Source organism: Haemaphysalis longicornis, unplaced genomic scaffold, assembly GCF_048455015.1.
Source record: "Haemaphysalis longicornis isolate Haplotype H1 unplaced genomic scaffold, Haemaphysalis longicornis Haplotype H1 scaffold_11, whole genome shotgun sequence".
In the NCBI taxonomy this organism is placed as follows: domain Eukaryota; kingdom Metazoa; phylum Arthropoda; class Arachnida; order Ixodida; family Ixodidae; genus Haemaphysalis; species Haemaphysalis longicornis.
Genome location: NW_027526214.1, coordinates 88,869,867 through 88,891,487, shown reverse-complemented (window position 1 = coordinate 88,891,487; position 21,621 = coordinate 88,869,867). Strand labels below are relative to the sequence as shown.

General features: G+C 48.3%; 1 protein-coding gene across 1 annotated transcript; it reads left to right on the top strand.

Moving 5' to 3' along the window:
* The first annotated feature begins 20,618 nt into the window (after window positions 1–20,618).
* On the top strand, window positions 20,619–21,236 carry LOC144160870 (uncharacterized). The gene is given in 1 exon segment (XM_077691988.1): window positions 20,619–21,236. A coding segment is annotated over 1 exon segment (618 nt).
* The last annotated feature ends 385 nt before the right edge of the window (window positions 21,237–21,621 follow it).

Sequence of the window (21,621 nt, the reverse complement as noted above, 5' to 3'; positions counted from 1 at the left end):
GTTTAACTGTCTTTTTCGACCTCGAGAAAGCCTACGACCCCGCTTGGCACGATAAAATCCTTAGAGACCTCAAGTCATTCGGTGTTTCGGGTAACATGTTGAAGACCATTGTTACTTACTTGTCAGAGGGAACGTTTCGAGAAAGAGTTGGTTGTTCACTTTCAAAAGTTCACGTCCAAGAATATGGCGTTCCGCAAAGTGGCGTGTTGAGTTGCACTCTTTTCATAGTAACGATGAACTCTCTTGGAAAGGCACTGCCACCAACAATATCTTATTCCGTGTATGAAGACGATCTGCAGATATCTTTTAAATCATGAAATATGTCCATATGCGAACGTCAAGTCCAACTTGGTGTCAAGAAGCTTGCCGGCTGGGCAGACAAGGATGGTTTTAACTTGAATCCTGCAAAACGTTCCTGCTTTGTGTTCTCCAGGAGGCGCGGGGTTCATCCGCAGCCAGACATTACTCTTAATTGTGTGTCGCTTCTGGTGAACAAGGAGACCAAGTTTTTAGGTGTTGTGTTTGACCAGAAACTCACATTCATCCCACACATCATGGAACCTAAACATAAATGTTTGAAAACAATGAATATCCTGAAGGTTCTCTTCCACCATTTGTATGGGGCTGACAAAGAACTCCTGCTGCCCTTGTATACTGCTTTGTTTCGGTCTCGTTTAGGCTATGGCAGTGTGGTGTATGGGTCGGCGACTGAAACAGCATTGCGAATGCTTCACAGCGCTACACTTGGGGCTTTGTCTCGCGTTGGGTGCTTTTCCCACTAGGCCTGCCGAGAGTCTGTATATCGAGTGTAATAGGTGGAGCCTTGAGAACCAACGAACGTTCATGGACTTATTTTATGCTTTTAAAATTTCATCGCCGAATAACCATCCTGTTTATCCTGTCTTTAACGATACATCCACATCTCTGCTGTTTGTAATTCGCCTATCCGTTCCTCGGCCCTTTTTATTTAGAGTGGGCGAGCGAGCATCGGATCTCAGCGCTTCGTTTTAAGATGTGTACAAATCATCCTTTTGAAACATTTTACGGCCTTGGCAAGTTCGCCCTGTGTCGTGTGACCTTTGCTTTATGAAACTTAACAAACATCGGTTACTGCTAGCTGCAACACTCCAGCACTTTGTCTCTGCAGTTTAAATACCCACGTGCAGAATTTTATAGTGATGCTTCTAAAACCTCCACTATGGTTTTCAGCGCAGCTCATGGTCCGAGTTTTAATGCAGCCAGAACGACGAGCATACACACAATCATTTTTTCTGCAGAAGCGTATAGAATTTTAGTGATTATGCGACACATTCTTGAAAATCAAATTCCCAATTTCATCATCTATACCGATTCTTTGAGTGTTGTTCGTGCACTATCATCACACAAGCCAAGCAAAAACCACATAGTTAATCTTGTATTCAACACCATCATGTCTGTGTATGCGCAGAAGCACAAGCTGCTCCTCTGCTGGGTCCCAGGACATGCTGGGATCGCTGGGAACGAGTTGGTAGACGAGAGGGCCGCTGCTGCGGCGCTCAGGAACACTGTAGACATAACAACCGTAGCATATACATCCCTCAAGCCACACCTAAGACAACACTTGCGTAGAACATGGCAAACACATTGGAGTGAACAGACAGATAACAGACTACATGTTATAAAGCCACACTTGGGATGGTACACAGCTGACTCACACGACAAAAACACGGAAGTCGCCTTGGCTAGGCTACAGACAGGGCACACGCAGGCAACTTACTTGTATCTGCTCACGGGATATTCTAGACCCCAGTGCAGCAGGTGGGGAGAGGGCCTATTAGTACTCCACGTACGCATTCAATGCACCGCACTTCACACAACGCGACGCAAACACTTCCAACAACTATACAGACTACACGTCCCACTACACCCATCGTTTTTCTTGTCTGATGATCCCATGTTTTCTATCAAGTGTGTTTTGATTATTAAGATGTAAATTTTTAGGCCTCATTTTATACCAAGCATGATCACTCCCTCGCCCTATACACCAGCCATGCTCTTCGTCGTTTTCTGATTGCACTTGTTTTTTATCTTAGTTATCTTAGTGTTTGCGGTTTCACCTCTCATTTATAACGATTGTTTTGAAGCTCTTTGCCCCAGTTTGCCTGGCGCCATTAACATCCAACCATCATCAATAAACACGGATTTCAAAAGTTGTCTCGTGGGTGAATTTACTTCCTTCTCTATTATAATGGCGTTATCCCTGTTGATAGAAAGACTATAATTAACGGCGGGCTCGGCCAGGGAGGTCGATATTTTTTTGTTACCCACGTCCCTTTCATGTTCCTGTAATATCCTGATGAAGCTGCCAGTTTCGCCGATGTAACTGGAGCTGCAGTCTGCACAGGGTATCTAGTAGACAACACTGGGGTATCCCTTGCTTTCCGAGCAATCTGTAACGTCCACAAGCTGATTCCTCAGCTTGCTGGACGGCATGTGCGCTACCTTGCAAAGATACGGCTGAGAGCTTCGCTGATCCCAGCAACGAATGGCATGCCAATGCGTCTTCGAAAAGACTTCCCCTAAAACGGTCTGGGATTTAGGACTTGATCTTCAACATTAAAAAAACATCTTCAGGTACCCGCTCGTCAAAAATTTCTTGATTTGTTGTTAAAGTTTTTTGCTCACATCCCCGTCACTTGAGCAATGACGTGTTATCGGCGTCACAATGAGAGGAAGCGACAGATTGCTTGTGACAGGCTGGGCGGCATGAATTAAAATTCAAGTAATATCCTGTGTGCGTCGCTGTCTTGCGCACAACAAATGAAAAGCTAGTTCTGGCACGGTTCTTAGGGACATCGATTAAAGGCAGGCTGCCGTCACACCCACATTCTGCTGTAAAGTGGTCGGCAGGTATTATTGAGATGAGAAAAAGCAGGAGCCTTGGGAATCTTACCTCGTGATAACGCAGAAGCCGTCGTCCTTATAGCGGACGAACATCTAGGGCTTGGCAGCGAAATCGATGAAAGCCTTAGGCTCAATGACCTCCATGACGAAATTTGCGGTAGTAACGAATATGGAAGCTCCAATGGCAGTTCCGTGGATTTCCATGTAAAACTGCTCGCAATAAAGAAAGCACGTGTTGCTGAATTAAGCAAAATTTAAGCAACTCACGCATGTTCGAACCGGCCGCGGTGGCTGAGTTGCTAAGGGCTTGTGCTGCTGAGCAAGGAGACCGAGGTTTTCATTTCCAGCCACGACGGCTGTATCTCTGATGGAGGGAAGAAGCAAAACGCTGGTGTGTATAAACTTTAAGCGCATAAAAAGATCCCCAGGAAGTCAAAATAATCGCGAACCCTGCGCTACGGTGCGCCTCATTGCCTGGGTTGCATCTGCACGTTAAACCCTACAATCAATCAATCAACACACGTGTTCTACTTCCAAAGGTGTGCGACATGCGAGCGTTTCGTCCGCGAGCAGGACTTCCTTAAATGTCGGTACGGCCAAGTCGACCAGAACAAAAGTAAAGAGCGACTTGACGTTGAAAGACACCATTATGTCACCTTCATCCAGGTAAATGTCGCGCACTTTCACCACGAAGGCTTAGGAATTAGCAATGTGCGCAGCTGTTTTTCTGGCGAGGGGGCCCAAGACTTCATATAGGTGTCTGGAAAGTTGGTGCAGCGGTGACCATGCGACGTCGACAGTGGGTCGTACCGGTACGCCTGGCTTATGTACTTTAGACGTAATCGTGTCCTTTCACGTCAAGTCGCTCTTAACGTAGGTTCCTGTAGACTTGGCTGTAGCAACATGCAAGGATTTCTTGCTGGCGGTCGCAACGCTCGCGGAACGCACACTTTTGGAGGTAGAACCCGTGTGAGGTGCTGGAAATTTCGTTAAGCAACACGTGCCTCACTAACCGCGGCAGTTTTACAAGGAGATCCAAGGAACTACCATGGGAGCTCCCAGACCTGTTACTACTGCAAAATTAGTCATGGAGGTCATTGAGCAGAAACCAACCCACGACGACCCTTCTTCCAAGCCCAAGATGTTCGTCCGTTATGTGGACGACTGTTTCTGCATTATCATCAGGAAAGATACCCAAAGCTCCTGCTTCTTCTCAACTCAATAGAAGCCGCCATCCAGTTTACAGCAGAATATGACTGTGACAGCAGCCTTCCTTTCCTGGATGTCACAATGAACCGTACCAGAACTACCCTTTTGTTTATTGTGCAACAGAAAGTGACGCATACCAGACATTCCTTGAATAGCCTGTCAGAAGCAATCGGTCGTTTCCTCTCTTGTGACGAAGACAACACGCATTTGCTCGAGTGACGACGTAATGAGCAAGGAACTTCATGAAACATATGAAGAAATATTGACGAGAGGGTACCCGGAAGTGTTTTTTCGAAATGTTGAAGATCGTGCCCTCAATCCCAGGCCGTCTGAGGGCAAGTCTTTTCGGAGACCCACCGGTATCCTATACGTTCATAGGGTCAGTGAAGCTCTAAGGCGTATCTTTGCAAGGAATGACCTTCACGCCTTGCCCACATGCCGTCAAACAAGCTGAGGAATCAGCTTGTGAATGTGACAGATTTTTGGGACAGCAAGAGATACCCAGTGTTCACTGCAAGATACCATGTGCAGACTGCAGCTGGAGTTACATCACCAAAATGTCAACTGCATCAGGAGGTTAAAGCAACATCAAAGGGCCGCAGGTAACAACAAAATGTCGAACACCCTGGCCGAGCACGGCAATATTCATGGCCATTTCATCGGTTGGGATAACGCCTGCTATATTAGCCATTGAACAAAATTCATCCACGAGACTAATTTTGGAATCCGTGTTTACTCAGACGGCCGAGGATACTATCGATACGACATATGGCCGTTTGCTCTGCCTGCAAGCTACATATTATGTCACATTTTAGAATAAGAAGCAGGTTACCACGGTCGCCAGCTTAGTGGGATCAAGTGACCCGTATGGGTGCCGAAACGTCTGTGTTTTCGCCTTGATATGGTGAGTGACCACATATTCGGCATGATAAAATAAACCCAGTGCTTTACATAGTACATATGTAGATATAACATGAAAAAACACCATTACTTAATAAGAGAAACACATTAGTACATTACTTAGTACATCTGAATACTTCACAAGAAAAAACATATTGCAGAATGGTTTTCAAAGATGGTTAGATTTTCCCTCAATTATGACTTTGATTTTTAGCAAACGTTTTTAACAAAATATAAACCCTAAACCGGACAACCCTAACTATACTAAGCATACCAATAATGTGAGGCGAATTGGGTGGCTGAAGGGAAGAAGCAAATAAAAACACGACGTTTTTTTATATTTACATTTTCTTGTTTTTTACAATAATAATTTTGACAATGCTTTCAACCAACAAACAAACCAATGATTATGGAATATCTGGGGAAAAACATGTTTGCATTTTCATCAGAACTTGGTGACTGTGTGTGTAAACGGCTCCTTGTCATTATGTTAGTTCAGTCAAATTTTTGCCATCTTTGCGTATCTTTGTTGCATGGCACGTTTCTGTCCGGAATTGTGGCCACTGGATATACCCAAGCATTTTTTTGTGTGGGGAGGTGTCTGTGCAGTTTGCGTTTCAAAGTAGCAAAGAAAAAGTTTCATCGCCTGTTTTGAGCGAACATAGTGAGCCTTTTACTTCTGATGCAAAGGCGGGATTTCAGCTGGCTTCTGCGACTTTGTTCACCAAGGTTGATTCCGTTGTGCTACACCTTTAAAGAACATACAGATTGAGCAAAATAAATTTCAAAGTCGTGTACCTCTTTGAAGCATTTTGAAGCCCTGCTGGGCAATTTTTGAGCCTGCCTTGAATGACTGAAAGGATATCATGAAGGGAAGCCAAGTCCATATTTTCCATCAGTCGGACCTCATCTGGAGAAAATCAAAATTCGTCTGTGTTAAACATGTGCGTATAAAAACCAAAAAGCATTCTCCCTTTATTGAAAAGCGAAACTTTGACAACAAATCAGAAAATGCAAAATTTGTAGTGTTTATAGTGTCAAAGGCTATGTGCATGTAATATGGTGGGATCTGGATTTATTTAAATCACCTGCAGACACTCAACACAAAGGCATTCTTGTTTATAGCTTCAACTGCTAAAGTGACTGCTGTGGCTAGGATTAGACCTGCATTGTGGGTTTAGCAGGGCAAAGTTTTGTACACTACAGGCCACCGCAACATTGAGCAGATGGTCATAAGGCAAACCCAATTGGGTACCTAGCATCAACCTCAAGAATTTGAGATGAGCTTGCTGTAGAAGGTAGGGTAGCTTGTCAAAAGCGGCTTCAAACTCTTTCTTCACAATGCACAAATTTGCGCAAGGATGTTCGAACGCTGAAACTTGGTTAATAGAACAGTACAAATAGGACAACAAAGAAGACACACAGGACAAGCGCTGGTGCTGTGTCGTTTTTTGTTGGTCCTATGTGGCCTTCTTCGCTTTCCCGTCGTTACTGTGTTACTTAATCATGTTTTACGTTTCTTCCTCTTTGAGCACTTTGAGTAATGTTTTGTTCAATATTTTCTCTTCGTCTGTTAAATCATTGAGTTGTAACCGCAGCACCTAATTTTGAACACATGTATACCTTGCGATGATTTCCGTCAGACGTTAGGTTTCGCATAATGCCTCAGCTTCACTAGCTCAGACTGAGGATGGAGAGGTCTTCAAGTCATTACAAGCGTCATTTAGGCACCTAAACTTGCCTGACTCTCCACAAGCGTGCAGCAGGTATGGATGTCAAGGTACAACCAGTTCCTCATCTCACACACAATTACCACCTAAAATGTCACCGCCGGCTTGAGTTCCAAAAATTTTGTAACTCCAGCCATGGTCGTTGGAAGCAACATAAATAACAACAAGCTCAGGCAACAGGGACGGCACTGAGCAAGCACGAAGTGATCCACATTATCCGCACCACTGTCGGTACGCCTATGCAACCACAGAAATTGAGCCGGTGCTGCTGCTCTCGTGCTGGCAAGCAGTCGAGAGTCCAGTGCATAATAACCCTACAAGAACGAGCAAGAAGCTGGATGATTTCCGGTACGACACATATAAAAATATATTGGGCTGTATTTGCTTATACCTGATATGTTCTTCTGCAGCTTTGTTCAATTTATCTCAGGAATCGTTCATCTCAACATCCAATAGACTATATCTCGGCTATTAGGCATGCCGTAATGAAAAGCTACGGAATAATCTAAACCAGTTGGGGAATTGTGACATGCACCTAAATTATGACAGTTTGGATATTTCATAATGGTAATCACAGATGTTTTAGGTGCATTTGCAAGCAAAAAAAAATTCCCCCGCATTTCCCCGAGGGGGAGAATGTGAAAGTGCGAATGCACGGTTGTCGGCCCGCTTGCGGCGCTTGCGCTCGGCCCCCGCAGCCCACCGCCTCGCCGCCTTCTCTTCCATCTCTTCCATCGGGTTTGTAGTATCACGTGTACACCACGCAGTTATCAAGCCGCTATAACGCCACTGAGTCGCCAACGCACGCCGCTGACGACGTAGTTTGAATGCGTTAAAGATATAAGGCGCGTTACTCACACTGATATCAGCGTGGCATCCGTGGCTTAGTCGGTAGAGCGTCGCGCTGCGGCCGCAAAGTCCTCGGATCGAAACCTGGCGCCGGATGCTGTTTCTTTTATAATATAGAGGAGCACTGCGGACGCCGCCGCCGCCGCCGCCGCCGGCGGTGGATGGTTTGGGGTCGCTTATAAAGTGCATTCGCACTTAAAACGTGAGCAGTGTTAGACAGAACTCCAAGATTAAAAACGCACTGCGTACTGCTATAAGTCACAACTGCAGATCTTGCGACGTTAAGTTACACAAGGTGCTGTCTAGTTGATTTTTGATCATTTGAAAAATACACTTACTCCATGTTTACATGAGGAAAGGGACACGAGGACAGAGTGTTCTGGCTGTTGAACGTATTAATGGGAAGTACACCTGTTGTTGCTCTTCAAAGAACCGGTTTTGTCCTAATCCTTGTGTTGTGGCTGTTGAGAGTAATGATGGGAAGTGCACGTGTTGTTGCTTCTTCAAAGAAAAAGTTTTGTGCTCGTCCTGTTATTCTCCTGCTCGGCTATCATTCAATCGTGCAGTGTATACTTTTTATATCAGGCAATCTCTTTTGGCGTAATAGTGATACAGCTTATATTGATTTAGGAGGTGAACTTTCAGGACGCATGTGAAGTGGGCCGAAAGAATAGATTGCTGTACCTTTTGGTGGCAGTCGAAAGCTTGAAGGACCAATTCCTCAGCAAGCCTTGAACACCTGCCAGGTTCTCTTGCTGTACACGCTCCAGAGCCGCCTGCAGTACAAATAATAAGCTCTAGGGAAGTGGGTACGGCATTTTCCTGCACAATAAAAAAAAGAATACTAATGCAGAGAAATATTGCCTCCTAAGCATCATGCACGCAAAAGAAGTTGCGACTTTTTGTACAGAAAGTATCTCTGTAAACGAGAGAGTGTAATACATGTGTTGAATATAACGTCATTTATAAAAAGGAGAAGTTGCTGAAAAAACAGCAATATCAACCCCCTGCACTCAGCTAAAGCACCGTACACCTTAGACTGACGCGGAAAACATGAATAGATTGATCGGTTCACTCAATCCTCCTGTAAATACATAAACTGAACAATATCTAAGGCGGTTACGTAGAGGCCATCAAAACAATCTTGCATCAAACCACATTGTGCCCCTTTTCTTAGAGGTGTAGGTTAGCGCAATTGTGCCTGCAGGTGCAAGTGGGCTGCTGAATAAAGCTGGAAGCATTGGACTAGGGTGCGACAGGAGTTGCCGATCTGCTTGTGACCTGTTGACTCAGCCTGATTGCTTGTACATGTTATACATGTGTACAAATAAACTCACCCCGGACGATTTCATACTTAATCCATGCATTTAAACGTGGGTGCACTGAGTATGAATAAAAAGCAACTAATTACTCAACCATCCCCCACCCTTCATTTCTGCATGCATGATTATTTAACGGTCTGGACAGCACTTCCGACAACGTAATATGAGAATTTTGAACACGTTTTTTTTGGGGGGGGGGGGTACTAAAAATGAAGATGCTTGGCCTCCAGGTAAGCCAGAAATTACTGTTTGTAAGCGCACATGGACTTAGTTGGGTAACGGCCACACAATAACCACAGACAGCTGAAGCCCGGAATGTTAAAACTTCAACAGTGTACACCGAACAATTGTCCGATTTTTCTTGTGCTCACAATAATTATCGATTTTTGCGACCATTTCACCCTTGTTTAAGGTGAGGGGGAAGCTGAGGGAAAAAAGCACCGCAGCACTTATTTCCGTTTCATATACTACTAATAACTGAGGCGTCTGTGAGCAGCTTTGACAACATTTATTTAGCCAGAAGACCCACACATAAGATTACTAATTGAAAGGAGGCAGTTATGTCGCCACCAACTAAGAAATGCGAACACGGCACAGTGCTGATTATTCTTCCTTTTTCTTGTGCACGTCACTGAATTATGCTTAAGTAGTGCGTCACACACAATAAACACCTCTGCGGCAAACCTCACGGGAGGTTCGTGGTCTGCCAGGGAAAGGTTCGGTAGATTCGCGAATGGTAGATGGTAGCAGAAACGGCTTATTATGAAGCTTTGAACAAGTCTGAGGCGTTCCATTTCGGATATCCCATGGTGTATGTTTGTTATTCGTTTTATGAGTCCGATGGTCTGTAGAGTGTGATTTAGAAGGGTGGGTTGTGTGAGGGTTGGGCTTCTGTTTGCTTGAATCGTCAGGCCTAGTATGCGCAAGTTCCTTACATGCGGAATGAGGTGATTAATAATTGCTATATGTATGTTGTGTTTGGCGGGGTATTTTGCTCGTGGTGAGTGTAGGATTAAGAGTTCGGATTTGTGCACCGAGCATCTGAGACCGGATTCCTGTGGTGTGTGTGCGACTGCCGTGGTTCCCAGTTGGAACCATGTGTGCGTCGCTATGTGCGTCGCTAACGCGGTGTACCGATAGTGTAATGTCGTCTGCATATATTGTCGATCTGAGTTCCGGTATGTTTTCCAGGCTGCGTATAGTGGGTATCATTGCCAGAGAGGCACTCCTCAAGGACAGCGCCTTGAGGAGTGCCTCTCGCTGGCATTGGGAAGGTTGGCGAAATGAGGTGGCTTAATATAAGTGCGGCAGTCCTGTAGTGAGAAAAGTAAGCACGTAATTGTGTGTGCGTTCCCCTAGGTTGAGAGATGTGATCGCTTGTAGTACTGATGCGTGGCAGATGTGATCAAAGGCCATGTGTAGGTGTAAGGCAAGATCGCGGCATTGTCTTTTTTGGAAGGAGCTTGAATGATGTCGTGCTAAATTTGAAAGTGTGCGTCTTGACTAGATAGCCCTGGGCGACACCTACGAGGTTGGGTAGAGGAGGTCTTGTTCTTTCAGGTGTCTCGTTATTCTGTTATGTATTATGTGCTCGAGAAGTTTTCGTAAGCAGGACGTGAGGGAAATTGGTTGGAGGTTTTCTAGTTCGATTGATTTGGAAGGTTTAGGCATTAGCGAGATGTTGGAATGTTTCCATATGGTTGGAAGTGTCCCTGATAACCAGGGGTGGTTGAAGAGTGTCGTGATTGCGTCGAGAGCTTAATCGTCTAGCTGTCTTAGTATCTTGTTGGTGATTTTGTCTGAGCCGGTAGCTTTTCCGCGTCGGAGCTTTAAAGTGGCGCTTTGTACCTCTGCAGCACTGATTTCTGCGTCTAGTGTTGGGTTTGGATCAACTCGATATATTGGGTCGGGTGGGGAGGTATTCACTGCTAAAGGGGTGTATATGTTTCGTACTGTCTGCGTGAGTTGTCTTCGTGGTAGCCTGCTTATGCAGTAGTTAGGGTACGCGCTGCGTAGTGCGCGATTTAGAAGCTGTGAGGTCCATGAGTTGCCGCACGATGGCCCAGGTGCGCTTCATGGACAGTCCTCCTCTCATTTCCTCGCATACTTGGTGCCATGGTGCTCGGATTAGTTGCGCGGCATGTTCTATGATCTCCCTGTGTAATTGGGCAAGACCTTTTTGAGGGCCTTTCTGTGTTAGCGGGTACTCCACCGGCGTTCTATGCTGCGGTACACCTCCCACAAATGCTGTATGCGTGAATCGGCGTAGGAAACTGGTACTTCGGGATCAATAAGTTTTTCGTTCTCTTCCTTTGCCTGCATTATTTGGTTGAGCCACCGTTCTATCTCCGTCCGTTTTGTTAGATGGCGGTGAAACATTTAGGGTCGAGGTCCAGAAACCGTCCCAATCAGTGATGTGCTTTGTTGCGGTTTTTTTATTAGGGTAGATTTGTACGCGAAGATGGTTTCAAGAATGTAATGGTCACTGCCATGTGTGTTTAGTTTGGGTGTCCAAATTATGCCATATATGCGATCAGAAAATGCGAAAGCAGATGTTGTGTCCCTTTGTGCACTGTTGCCAATGCACGTGAGTATGTTCGGTTCGTTGTGTGGAGTCAGCTGTTGTTCTTGCATTGTTTCCCAGAGGAGTCTGCCTTTTTGGTTTTTCGCGTGTAGCCCCACGCAACGAGTGGGGCATTAAAATTTTTTTATTTATTTTATTTATTTATGCATACTGCAGCCCCCATTAGGGCTATTGCAGGAGTGGACATAGAAATGATCAGGTGATAACAAGCAGGAACAAAAACATGAGCGTCCCCCATCCCCCGTGACCAGGAGGGATTTACTGCCTGCTTTTTTTAGTGCTTCCATGAGGACGTGTTTGAAGTTGTGGGGTGTTTTCTGGGGAGCTGTATAGATTGAGCATGTGTAATTTGGTGTGATCCGGTTGAAGAGGATATATTGTGACGAAGTTATGTGGAATATTATTATTTGAAAAGACCCGATGTTCTTCCTTATATTACGTTGTACGACTGTTGCTTTTTGGAGTATTCAGGCATTTGAAAGGTCTAGTATCCTGTTAGTTTCACGATGGTACCTGTTTCTTGCTGTGCTATGACCATGGGGGTGTTATGTATGGTTGACAGGTGTGTTTGCAGCGCGGGGAGTTAGGAGCGATAGCCTCTAACATTTAATGGCCAGGCAGTGTGTGTTTTATAGGTCGGCATCTGCTTCCATTTCGATTGGTAGGGGGGTACTTGCAGATGTGTCCGGTGTTAGCATTACTAGTCGTTGTGGTAGAAGTTCTTTCATGCATGTGAATACTTCTTTGTGGAGAGCCGTTATCGATTCCTGCATGGCGGCTTGTGCGGCTTTGACTGAGTCGTGTTGTAGATAATCTTGTCGCTGCCTTCGTAGTTCTTGGACAACATCTATTGACACTGCAGAATTAGCCCTCTCTGTCGTTGCCCTTCCTTTGGGTGGTGGGGATTTTGTGTGGGAGGTTTCGTGAGATGACTGTTGGTTGCATGTCTCTTCTTCAGAGGATGAGTGTAGTTGTCTCAGTAAGAGATTCTGTTCTTTGAGCTGGGCGTTGTCTTGCCGTAGCTTTAGAATTTCAGCTCGTAGGGCCTGTATTTCTTTGATGAGTGCTTGGTGTGCGCTGGTTTGAGTTTTTTAGGGTTGTGTTTTCCAAGGCGCGTTGAGTGAGGGTTTGGGAAGGCCTTGCTGGCTCACCTGCGTGTTACTGCCTTGAGATGATCGGCTGGGTGAATGTTCAAGGGTATCTCGGTACTTAAACTCTTCACGGTTGGGGTCTTGCTTCTTTGTCGAGTTTTCTCTTGCTTGGGGTTGGTGCTAAGCCTGGGAGACTAGGGCGACGATCGGTGGTGTGTGGGGACGTCGTGGTTGGAAGCGACGGGGACAACACGATGCTCCGGTGAGGTGGGAGTCTCCGCAAAGAATGCAGTTTGGGTTGCACTGGCGGTTTTCCGTCGGTGTGATGGCGCTGCACTTGGTGCATGAAGGCGTAGGGGGCATGTGGGGGGAAGACGTCCTGTCTGCGGCCGGCTCGCGAGCAGTTAAAGCAGCCTTCGGATTCTCTTTTTAAGGGTAGAAGCGTACGATCGCTGCCCTGTAGCGTACCCAGTATGGTATTGTTGTTCCGTTTATGGGTATTTGATCCAATGAGGAGTTGTGAATTCTTCTAGAATCCAGTATTTGTAGCGGTGGGTTGTAGTCAGTTAGGCTTCTTGGTATGGTGCTTGCGTCAGCCTCGGTTGGGGCATTGAATTTGACACCAACAAAAGTGTTTGACGGGGCTGAATGTGGTTGATGAGGAAGTATGTTGCTCCTTGGTATTGAAGGATCGTTAGTTGGAGGTATTGCTTGGCTCGCGCTTCTGGCGGGGTGCTGATCACTATGAAGTTAGATTTCTGGTTCATTCCGAGTTCAACCTCATTATTTTGAGTCATGTTGGCTTGCCCTTGGCCAAGGTCTGCAAGGGATGCTGCAGGTGCAGTTTGGAGGTCCAGGCCACCTTGGTGTCGTAGCACGATTTTGATGTCATCTTCTGGAAGAGGTTCTGCAGGCGGCAGTGCTTTCTTTTTAGGCTATTGTCTGTGCTTGTGGGCGTTCTCACCGGGTGGGGTGCTGTGCATGGGTTCTTTTGTTGAGAGTAGCTGTCTGCCGGTGTTTTGACTTGACGCGGATGCGAACCCATCCCGGTTTATCTAGGGTTGCTGGGTCTATTGGCTGTCCTTATATGGTGTATTGTATGGCGTGGTGCGTATCACGGAGTGTACAGGGTGGAGGCGATGTGCATCGGGCCGAGCGAACGCCGGCGTGGTTGGCAAAGCCGTCAGACACCGTTGCCGAATCGAGCAGCTGCGACGAACGCAGCCACGGCGTGGCAGCCGCGTCTTCGACGGTGGGGCGATGAGCGTAAGTGTTAGGTTGCCGCTCCGAGGTGGCAGAGTGAAAACCGCTGGTTGTGTAAATTTCGATAAACTCAGCTTATATTGGTTGGTATGCGGTGATAGCGGACGTTTAGCTGGTCAAGCTGGCGTACCTTTTCGGTGGCTAAATCGCTTCGTTGAGGGCCTTGGCAATCTCGAAGCGAGGGCGATGCGAAGACACGTCCACTTGCTTTGGCCACCTGGCGGCCTTCCACATTGAAATAATGCAAGTGGTCATAAATTAGACCTCATAAAAAGCACACCCGGGCGACAAGTGCTCGAGCTGCCGCGCGGGTCGTTTCTATCCATCTAATGCCCGTGTGAGCAGGGAACCATGGGAGTTCGACTGTGCGGAATGGCGACTTGATGCAAAATATTGTGTGTCCCTCGGCCGAAATGAGACATTTAGCCAAGTTTTGAACAGCCGTTTTCGAATCGGAGAATATAATTTCCCGGGTGGGCCAGCGCGCGTACCGCCTCCTCTGCTACATGCGGGTGTCGGGTACGAAGGTTGAGGGTAGTGAGAGGAGATGACGAGGAGTCATTATGGCTGTAGCGAACGCATCTTTGTTGCGATATTCTGCAGCGTTCACATAAATGGAAGCTCTGAAAGTGAGAAATTTTCGACCTAATTGCGTTCCTCGATGCGTCCGGCGGTCGGTTTGGAAAGATTGGTGTATATTTTTGGGATAGGTTATTCGAGGATCTGATTTCTGATTGATGATTTATTGCTGCACACTAATGCCTGCCCTTGAGCTGGGCCGATTCAAAGTCTTTCTACGAGAAGTGGGCGATGGAGGAGTGCGCATGGCGGTTGACTTGGCCAGTGCGGTATCATTCTATGAGTTCTTCTGTCGTGTTGTATGCCCCCATTTCCAAAGCCTGGCAGTGGAAGCGTTCGGTGGTAACTGCAGAACAGCTCGGAATGCTTTAAGGGATTAGGCAATATACTTTTCTTATCTCCATGTCGGTAAGGGTTAGATAGGGAAGAGCGTATGGAATCCCGCTGTTTAGGAACGTATTGGCAAGTCGCAGGCGCTCTTGCTGTTTGAGGCAGCGCTCTTGACCAAGGATCCTTTGGAGCACGCCCATTATTTCGGTGACATGCGGCGAAAGCCTTTTGAGCACCTCCATGTTGCGCCGATTACTCGCAGTGTGAGTCCAAATGTTTTCAGGCTAGTGACTAGGTACAGGCTTTCCGTGCACTGAAACATGGATATAACTTTCTAGCGGAGGTCCTTATCTCTTAGAGGGCACGACTAAACGTTCTCACTTTGTCGGGGAGCCCTGTAGGTCCACTTCTCGGGCTTCGTGTACAACATCATTAGCAGCAGCTTGAAGGGTTTCCTCTATGCAGGCATTGCTTCTCAGAGTGACCGCTAGGGTTATGTCATCCGCGTTCATACTGTAATGGAGGCCGTACACTCGGTCCAGAGCTGAGGAATGTGTGATATTGCTAGATTTAATAAAACGGGATATAAAACCAGCCCATGTGGTGTGCCAGAAGGTGGAAGCAGTTCTGATGATACCAATTTTTCACCCTCAGCGTGGCTGTTCTGTTTGATAGAAATGCGTGAACATAGTTGTATGTCCGTACGCCTGGTCCTATACGCTCCAGCCCTGCAAAGATGACTTTGTGAGATACTTAATCCATTGACTTTGTTACATCCAAGGCCAAGATCACTGGTGAGTCTCGCGAGGGAGGGACCTTTAGCAGATCGTAATTTAGTGTCAGATGAATATCGTTTGTTGCAAGCCGCACCCTGAAGCCATACATATTGGGTGACAACAATTCCTGTTCTTCTGCTTACCTGTTTGTTGAAGTTAGAATGATGCGACGAAATATTTTTCCTTTGGATGAGGTGAGCGATTCCGTCATTAGATTTTCTATTGACAGCGGCTTTCCCGGCTTCGGGATTAGGGTAGTGTTAGCATGACGGAATTCTTGAGGAAGAGTGCCAACAATCCAATACTTAAACAACTTAGTAAGGTAGGCGTCTGAGGAGTCGCCAAGACTTCTGAGAGTTTATTTGTTACGTGGTATTGCCCTGGGGCGAAAGACGTTCGCACATCCTGCAGCTATCCTGGACTTCTGCAGCTGTCACTGGTACCTCCGAAGGGGGGATTAGGTGGCCCGCAATATTCCGGGTGCTTTTCCCGTTCTCCGTCTGGTACGTCTCTTGCGATGAGGTTCCAATTACCCGGTTGGGATCTTTCTTGAGATGTCTGGTGAGCAGAGTTATTTTGTTCGCCTGTTCTGTTTTAGAGAGGCTTGGATCTGGGAGGTCGCTGAGACAATGGAGACCTCTGAGACAAGAAAGGAGGCGACCTCAGAAGCGTGTGCCAAGAAACAAGTAATAGGCGAGCAGCATGTCAAGCCTCCTGGCACGCCTCCTACTTGGAAAAAATGTCTTCCCGTACCAGCGGCACCATCGTATCCTCTCATATATGGTCACGTTGGCAAGAAAGAAGAAACGCTTCGGGCGAAGGCGGATCCTAGTGCGTGAGACTGTGGGTCTGTGATTGGAGGAGACATTTAGGAGGTAATAACCGAGGAGAACTCTAGGGAACTTGGCTTGAACATAAAGGCGGTGTTGCGAGCCCCCGAAAGTTGCTGTTGCTGTTGCTGGCTGTGCGAGTCTTTCGAGCACAGCATCCAAACTTGTTCTGATCGTGTAATACGTATATAAAGCGTTCTCTCCATCATCACCAATCATCGGTCTCTTGAGCAATGTCTCTGGTCACCAGTCACGCTACAGTAATGGATTCCAAAACCGCATGCCAGAAAAATTTGTGGCAGTGGTGGAATCAAACGACGCAACTTACAACTGGTTGGCAGCAGTGGCATTAAGCCACGCAATGGAACCCAATGACTACAACTACAGCTATTTGAGTCTGACTTCGTCACTTTCGAATTTGCTATTCTTGTGTCACTTACAAGTGCCTAAGCTGTTGTGTTTTCTTCTTTGAGAAACGTGTAGGGGTGACGAGTGTGTCAGCTTAGTGTGTCTCTTAGAAGTGTGTGAGCTCGTTTGTTTTGTTCATTATGTAGAGGTCGCCACCATTCAGCCATTAGGTTAGGCTGCCACTAGCGTGTGGCGCCACTTATCTTGTATATATTCTGCCCCAAATAGAGTGTGGGACTTCTTTTGTCAGGGGATCAGCCGTCGTGCGCATAGGGTCTTTGCGAGGGCTCGAGCCCTCGCTCGCTCGGCATCAGCCACGCGTCATGGTGTTAGAAGTGGCCGTGTAACGCCCCCTCATCCCGGACTCACCACGACCGCACGACGATGGCCCTCGACGGAGCGGCGCCGACAATAGTAGGCCTCAACCTCCAGCCGCGCGCTTCGTTTGACTGCACGAACCCCGGAACCTGGCCAGCATGGCTGAGCCGCTACAAGGACTACGCTATCGTTTCCGACCTGACTCAAGCGTCCGGACAGTGCAGCTGCGCTCGTTGTTGTACTGAATTGGGCCGGAGGCCCGTCCACTGCTCGAGACGCTCTCGCTCGACGCCGCATGACTCGCCCCATTTTAACCGGTTGCCGCCCGCTTCACCAACCACTTTGTGCACCCGGCGAACGAACTCTACGAGTCGTCGCGTTTTCGTCGGCGCGTTCAGTTACCCGACAAAAGCATCGACGCCTACTACGCCAAAGTGTGTAAAATAGTGAAGCAGTGCAACTATCCGTCAGCTGAGGTGGAGCAAAGGCTTGTGCGCGACAGATTCGTCGTCGGCCTTCGCGACTCGGGCCTTTCGGACCAGCTTTGCAAGAACGCGAAGTTGACGCTCAAAGAAGCATGGATGCAGGCCCGTCAATCAGAAGACGCCGACAAAGAAAAAATGTTTCCCAAAACCGCGCAGAGCACTCCTGCGAGCTACACCGCGACGCCGCACGCGATAACAAGTCCGCCTCTCGCCACCGCAACTACGATAACCCGCCTTCGCCCCCGCGAAGGCGGGTTATCGGGTTAATTGCCCTGCGGTTAACTGCCCTGCACGAAACTCCGCCTGCAATTTCTGCAAAAAGAGACGGCACTTTGCTGAAGTGTGCCACGCTAGGAAGGCAAAACACAAGGTCTGTTCTATTCAACTACACGCAGTCGGGACGCCGGTCGTGGCGAAGTTCATCAACGTCACCGTTGACAACTACAGAGCGCAGTTCAAGTTTGATTCTGGAGACGAGGTGTCCGCGTTCCGAACGACTTCCCTCCGTTGTCGGCCAAGCCCAACCCCGTCAATGCCCTGCTCACCGAACCCGGCGGTCAGCCGCTGCGTGTGCTAGGTTCGTACATTGCAAGACTTCAGTGTCACAGGAAACAGGGCTCTCAGCGCTTGTACGTGATCCAGTCTCTCACAGTACCTCTTCTGGGGCTGCCGGTGCTTCAAGCCCATGAAGTTGTAAAGTTTGTCGATGAACTCCGGACTTCGAAAGCAGCATTGCGTACTGAGCTCTTCCAGGGATTGGACACCCTCAAGAACGAGTACACTATCCTCCTCAGACCTGATGCCGTACCCTTGTCCCTAAGTGCGCCTTGCAGGATGTCCAACCCACTGCTCGAGGTCGTCTGCCACGAGCTTGACAAACTGGACGAAGGAGGCGTGATTCGCAGGGTCGACAACCGAACCCGGTGGTGCTCTGGTCTCGTTGTAGTCCGGAAAGCGGATGGTTCCTACAGGCTGTGCATTGACTTGACTCAGCTGAAAAAGATTGTCCTTCGGGAACGTCACATTCTACCAACTGTAGAGCAAGTCCTTGGCCTCCTTGGCGACGCAACAGTTTTCTTGAAGCTGGAGGCAACAGCTAGCTTTCACCAGGTTAAACTATCTGCAGACTCCCAAGAGCTCAGTAGAATATGCTGTTGGGCTAGTTGGTTCATTGTTTAGGGACAAAGTGCGCCCTACAAACAAGGACAGAAAAAACGGAGAAAGACGAGACAGATGCGCTATAAGGTGTACATCGGACAAACAGCACCGATGTACACCTTATGTCCGATGTATACCTTATAGCGCATCTGTCTCGTCGTTCTCTGTTTTTTCTGTCCTCGTTTGTAGCGCTAATTTTTTCCAAGAGCTCACAACATTCATCACCCCATTGGGCGATACTGCTTCTGCCGGCTCTCCTTTGGCATCAACTCCACACCGGAGTACTTCCAAAAACAGATGGCCAGGATCCTGGACGGCCACGAAGGAGTCGCCAATATGATAGATGACATTCCGGCCTTTGGGCGCACCCGCGAGGAGCACGACGCTAGACTGAGCCAGGTGCTCTCTCGCCTTGCAAAAGCAGGCATCACGTTGAACCAAGACAAGTGTCGTTTTGGTGTCTCCGAAGTCTCCTTCCTTGGAGCCGTCGTTTCAGCACAAGGCAACAGGCCAAGTAAAGACAAGGTCAAAGTAGTCAAAGCCATAGATACTCCTACCGACATCGTAGGTGTCCGGCGACTGCTCGGAGTGGTGAACCATCTTGCCCGGTTTTCGCCTTGCATCTCGGAGGTGACAGCTCCTATCAGAGCATTTCTAGGAAGTCTGCAATGTGGGTGTGGCAGCATGAGCAAAATGCTGAATTGAAGAAAATGAAGAAACTCTAGACGTCAGACCGTTGCATGGAGAAGTACCATCCGTCATACGCCACCACAGTTTCGGCTGATGCATGCTCGTTTAGACTAGGGAAGGTCTTGTTGCAGACAGAGCCCTCTGGAGAGCACCGCCCAGTTGCGTTTGCTTCGAGGTCAATGACGCAGACCGAGAACCATAACAGCAGACAGAAAAGAAAGCGTTGGCAACAACATGGGCTATCCAACGGTTTGACGAATTCATCCGCGGCATCACCTTTGATGTCGCGACAGATCACCTACCACTCGTTTCACTCTTTGGAAAGATGGAGCTGGAGATGCTGCCGCCTCGCATACAGAGGCTTCGGTTAAAGAGCATACGCTAGAAGTTCTGAATGCTTAACGTGCCCGGAAAGCTGCTAGCTACGGCAGATACCTTGTCACGCATCACCCGAAAGTCGTCCCTCCCCCTTGACACCGTTGAATTATTTGCAGCTTAAGTGGTCAGCGTCATGTCAGGTGCCTTGCCACTAAGCCCTCAGGACGTAGGACAAGTGCAAGAGCCAGATGGCGAATGCAGAGCCCTCACCTCCTTCTGCCAGAATGGTTGACCCCAGAAGTCCAAGCTGCCACTGCTCCTCCCCAGTATGCTTCAGCAGCAGATGAGCTCTCTGTCTGCGACGGTGTTCTACTGAAAGGCGCCAGGATAGTGATCCCACATTCCCTTCGGCCGGCTGTCTTGACGCGGTTTCACGAAGGACACCAAGGCATCAGCAGGACAAAAGCTCTTGCTCGAGAGTGCGTTTGTTGGCCTGGCATTTCAGCAGACATTACCTCTCTAGTAACTAACTGCGAGCAGTGTGCTTCCACTCGGGTGAACCTTGCAGAGCCCCCTGGTCTCCACAGCCCCACCTGGACGTCCCTGGGAACTTGTCGGCATGAACCTGTTCTACCTCTGCAGTCAGACATTCATCTTGGTGATGGACTACCACTCCAGGTACCCTGCAGTCGTAACCTTGAGGAGTACTACGGCTCAGGCAGTCATTGACGTCCTCAAGAGCACCTTTGCCCGCCATGGGATTCCACGATAGGTCAGATCGGACAACGGTCCAACAATCTCTTCACGCGAGTTTTCAACGTTGGCGGCATCTTGCGGCTTTGACGACATAACCAGCAACCCGCACTATGCACAATCGAATGGAGAGGCGGAGATAATGGTCAGGACCATCAAGAAGTTGTTCCGCAAAGAAACAGATCTTCATGTGGCCTTGGTGAGCTACCGGGACACCCCAGGAGTCGATGGCTTCAGCCCGGCCCAGCTCTTGATTGGAAGACAACTCCTAACCGAAGTGCCTAAACAGGACTCCCTGTTGTGTCCTCACTGGCCGTCGAGGAAAGACGTGAGGAGCAAAGACGCAGCCTACGAGCGGAAACAGGCCGCTGACTTTAACAAGCACAAAGGAGCTCTAGATATGCCCTCGCTCCGAACAGGCCAGTGTGTCTGAGTGTGACCCGACCAGGTCAAGGCTACAGTGCTGAGCCCCGCACGACGACCACGAATCTATGTCGTGGAAACAGACCAGGGTGGTGTACTACAACACCACCGGCGTCACCTAGTGCCTTTTGTACCTTCTGCACCAACGGTGGAACCACCGCCATCTGAGGAGCAGGAGCCACCGCGAACACTGCCCCCTCTGGAACCCTGGCATACTACCACGGTGCAACCACCCCGCTCCCTTGGACTGCCCCCTGCAGAGAGTGACCGCAGTGATGGTTTGACACGAACACGTAGAGGCCGCCGTGTGGTGCCTCCGGACTGCCTGAACTTGTAATGTGCAGTGTCTGGCGTCCTCCATCTTCCGTATGGTCTTCAAGGGGAGAGATGTAGAGGACGCCACCCTTCAGCCATTTGATTAGGCTGACACTAGCGTGTGGCACCACTTATCTTGTATATATTCTCCCTTAAATAAAGTGTGGGGCTTCTTTTCTCATCGGAGCAGCTGTCGTGCGCATCGGCTCTTTCTGCGGGCTCGGGCCGCTCGTGCTCCCGCACGCTCCCACGGCACCAGCCACGTGACACATTATCACATTTTGCTTCACGATAGAAAGCACAGGGAGGTAGCCCAGGGTCTAAGCACACTAGTCACTGGTTACAATTTGTTGTTGAGAAAAGAGGTGGTCTTGATGGGCTACCTACTGCACGTGTCGATAGAAAAA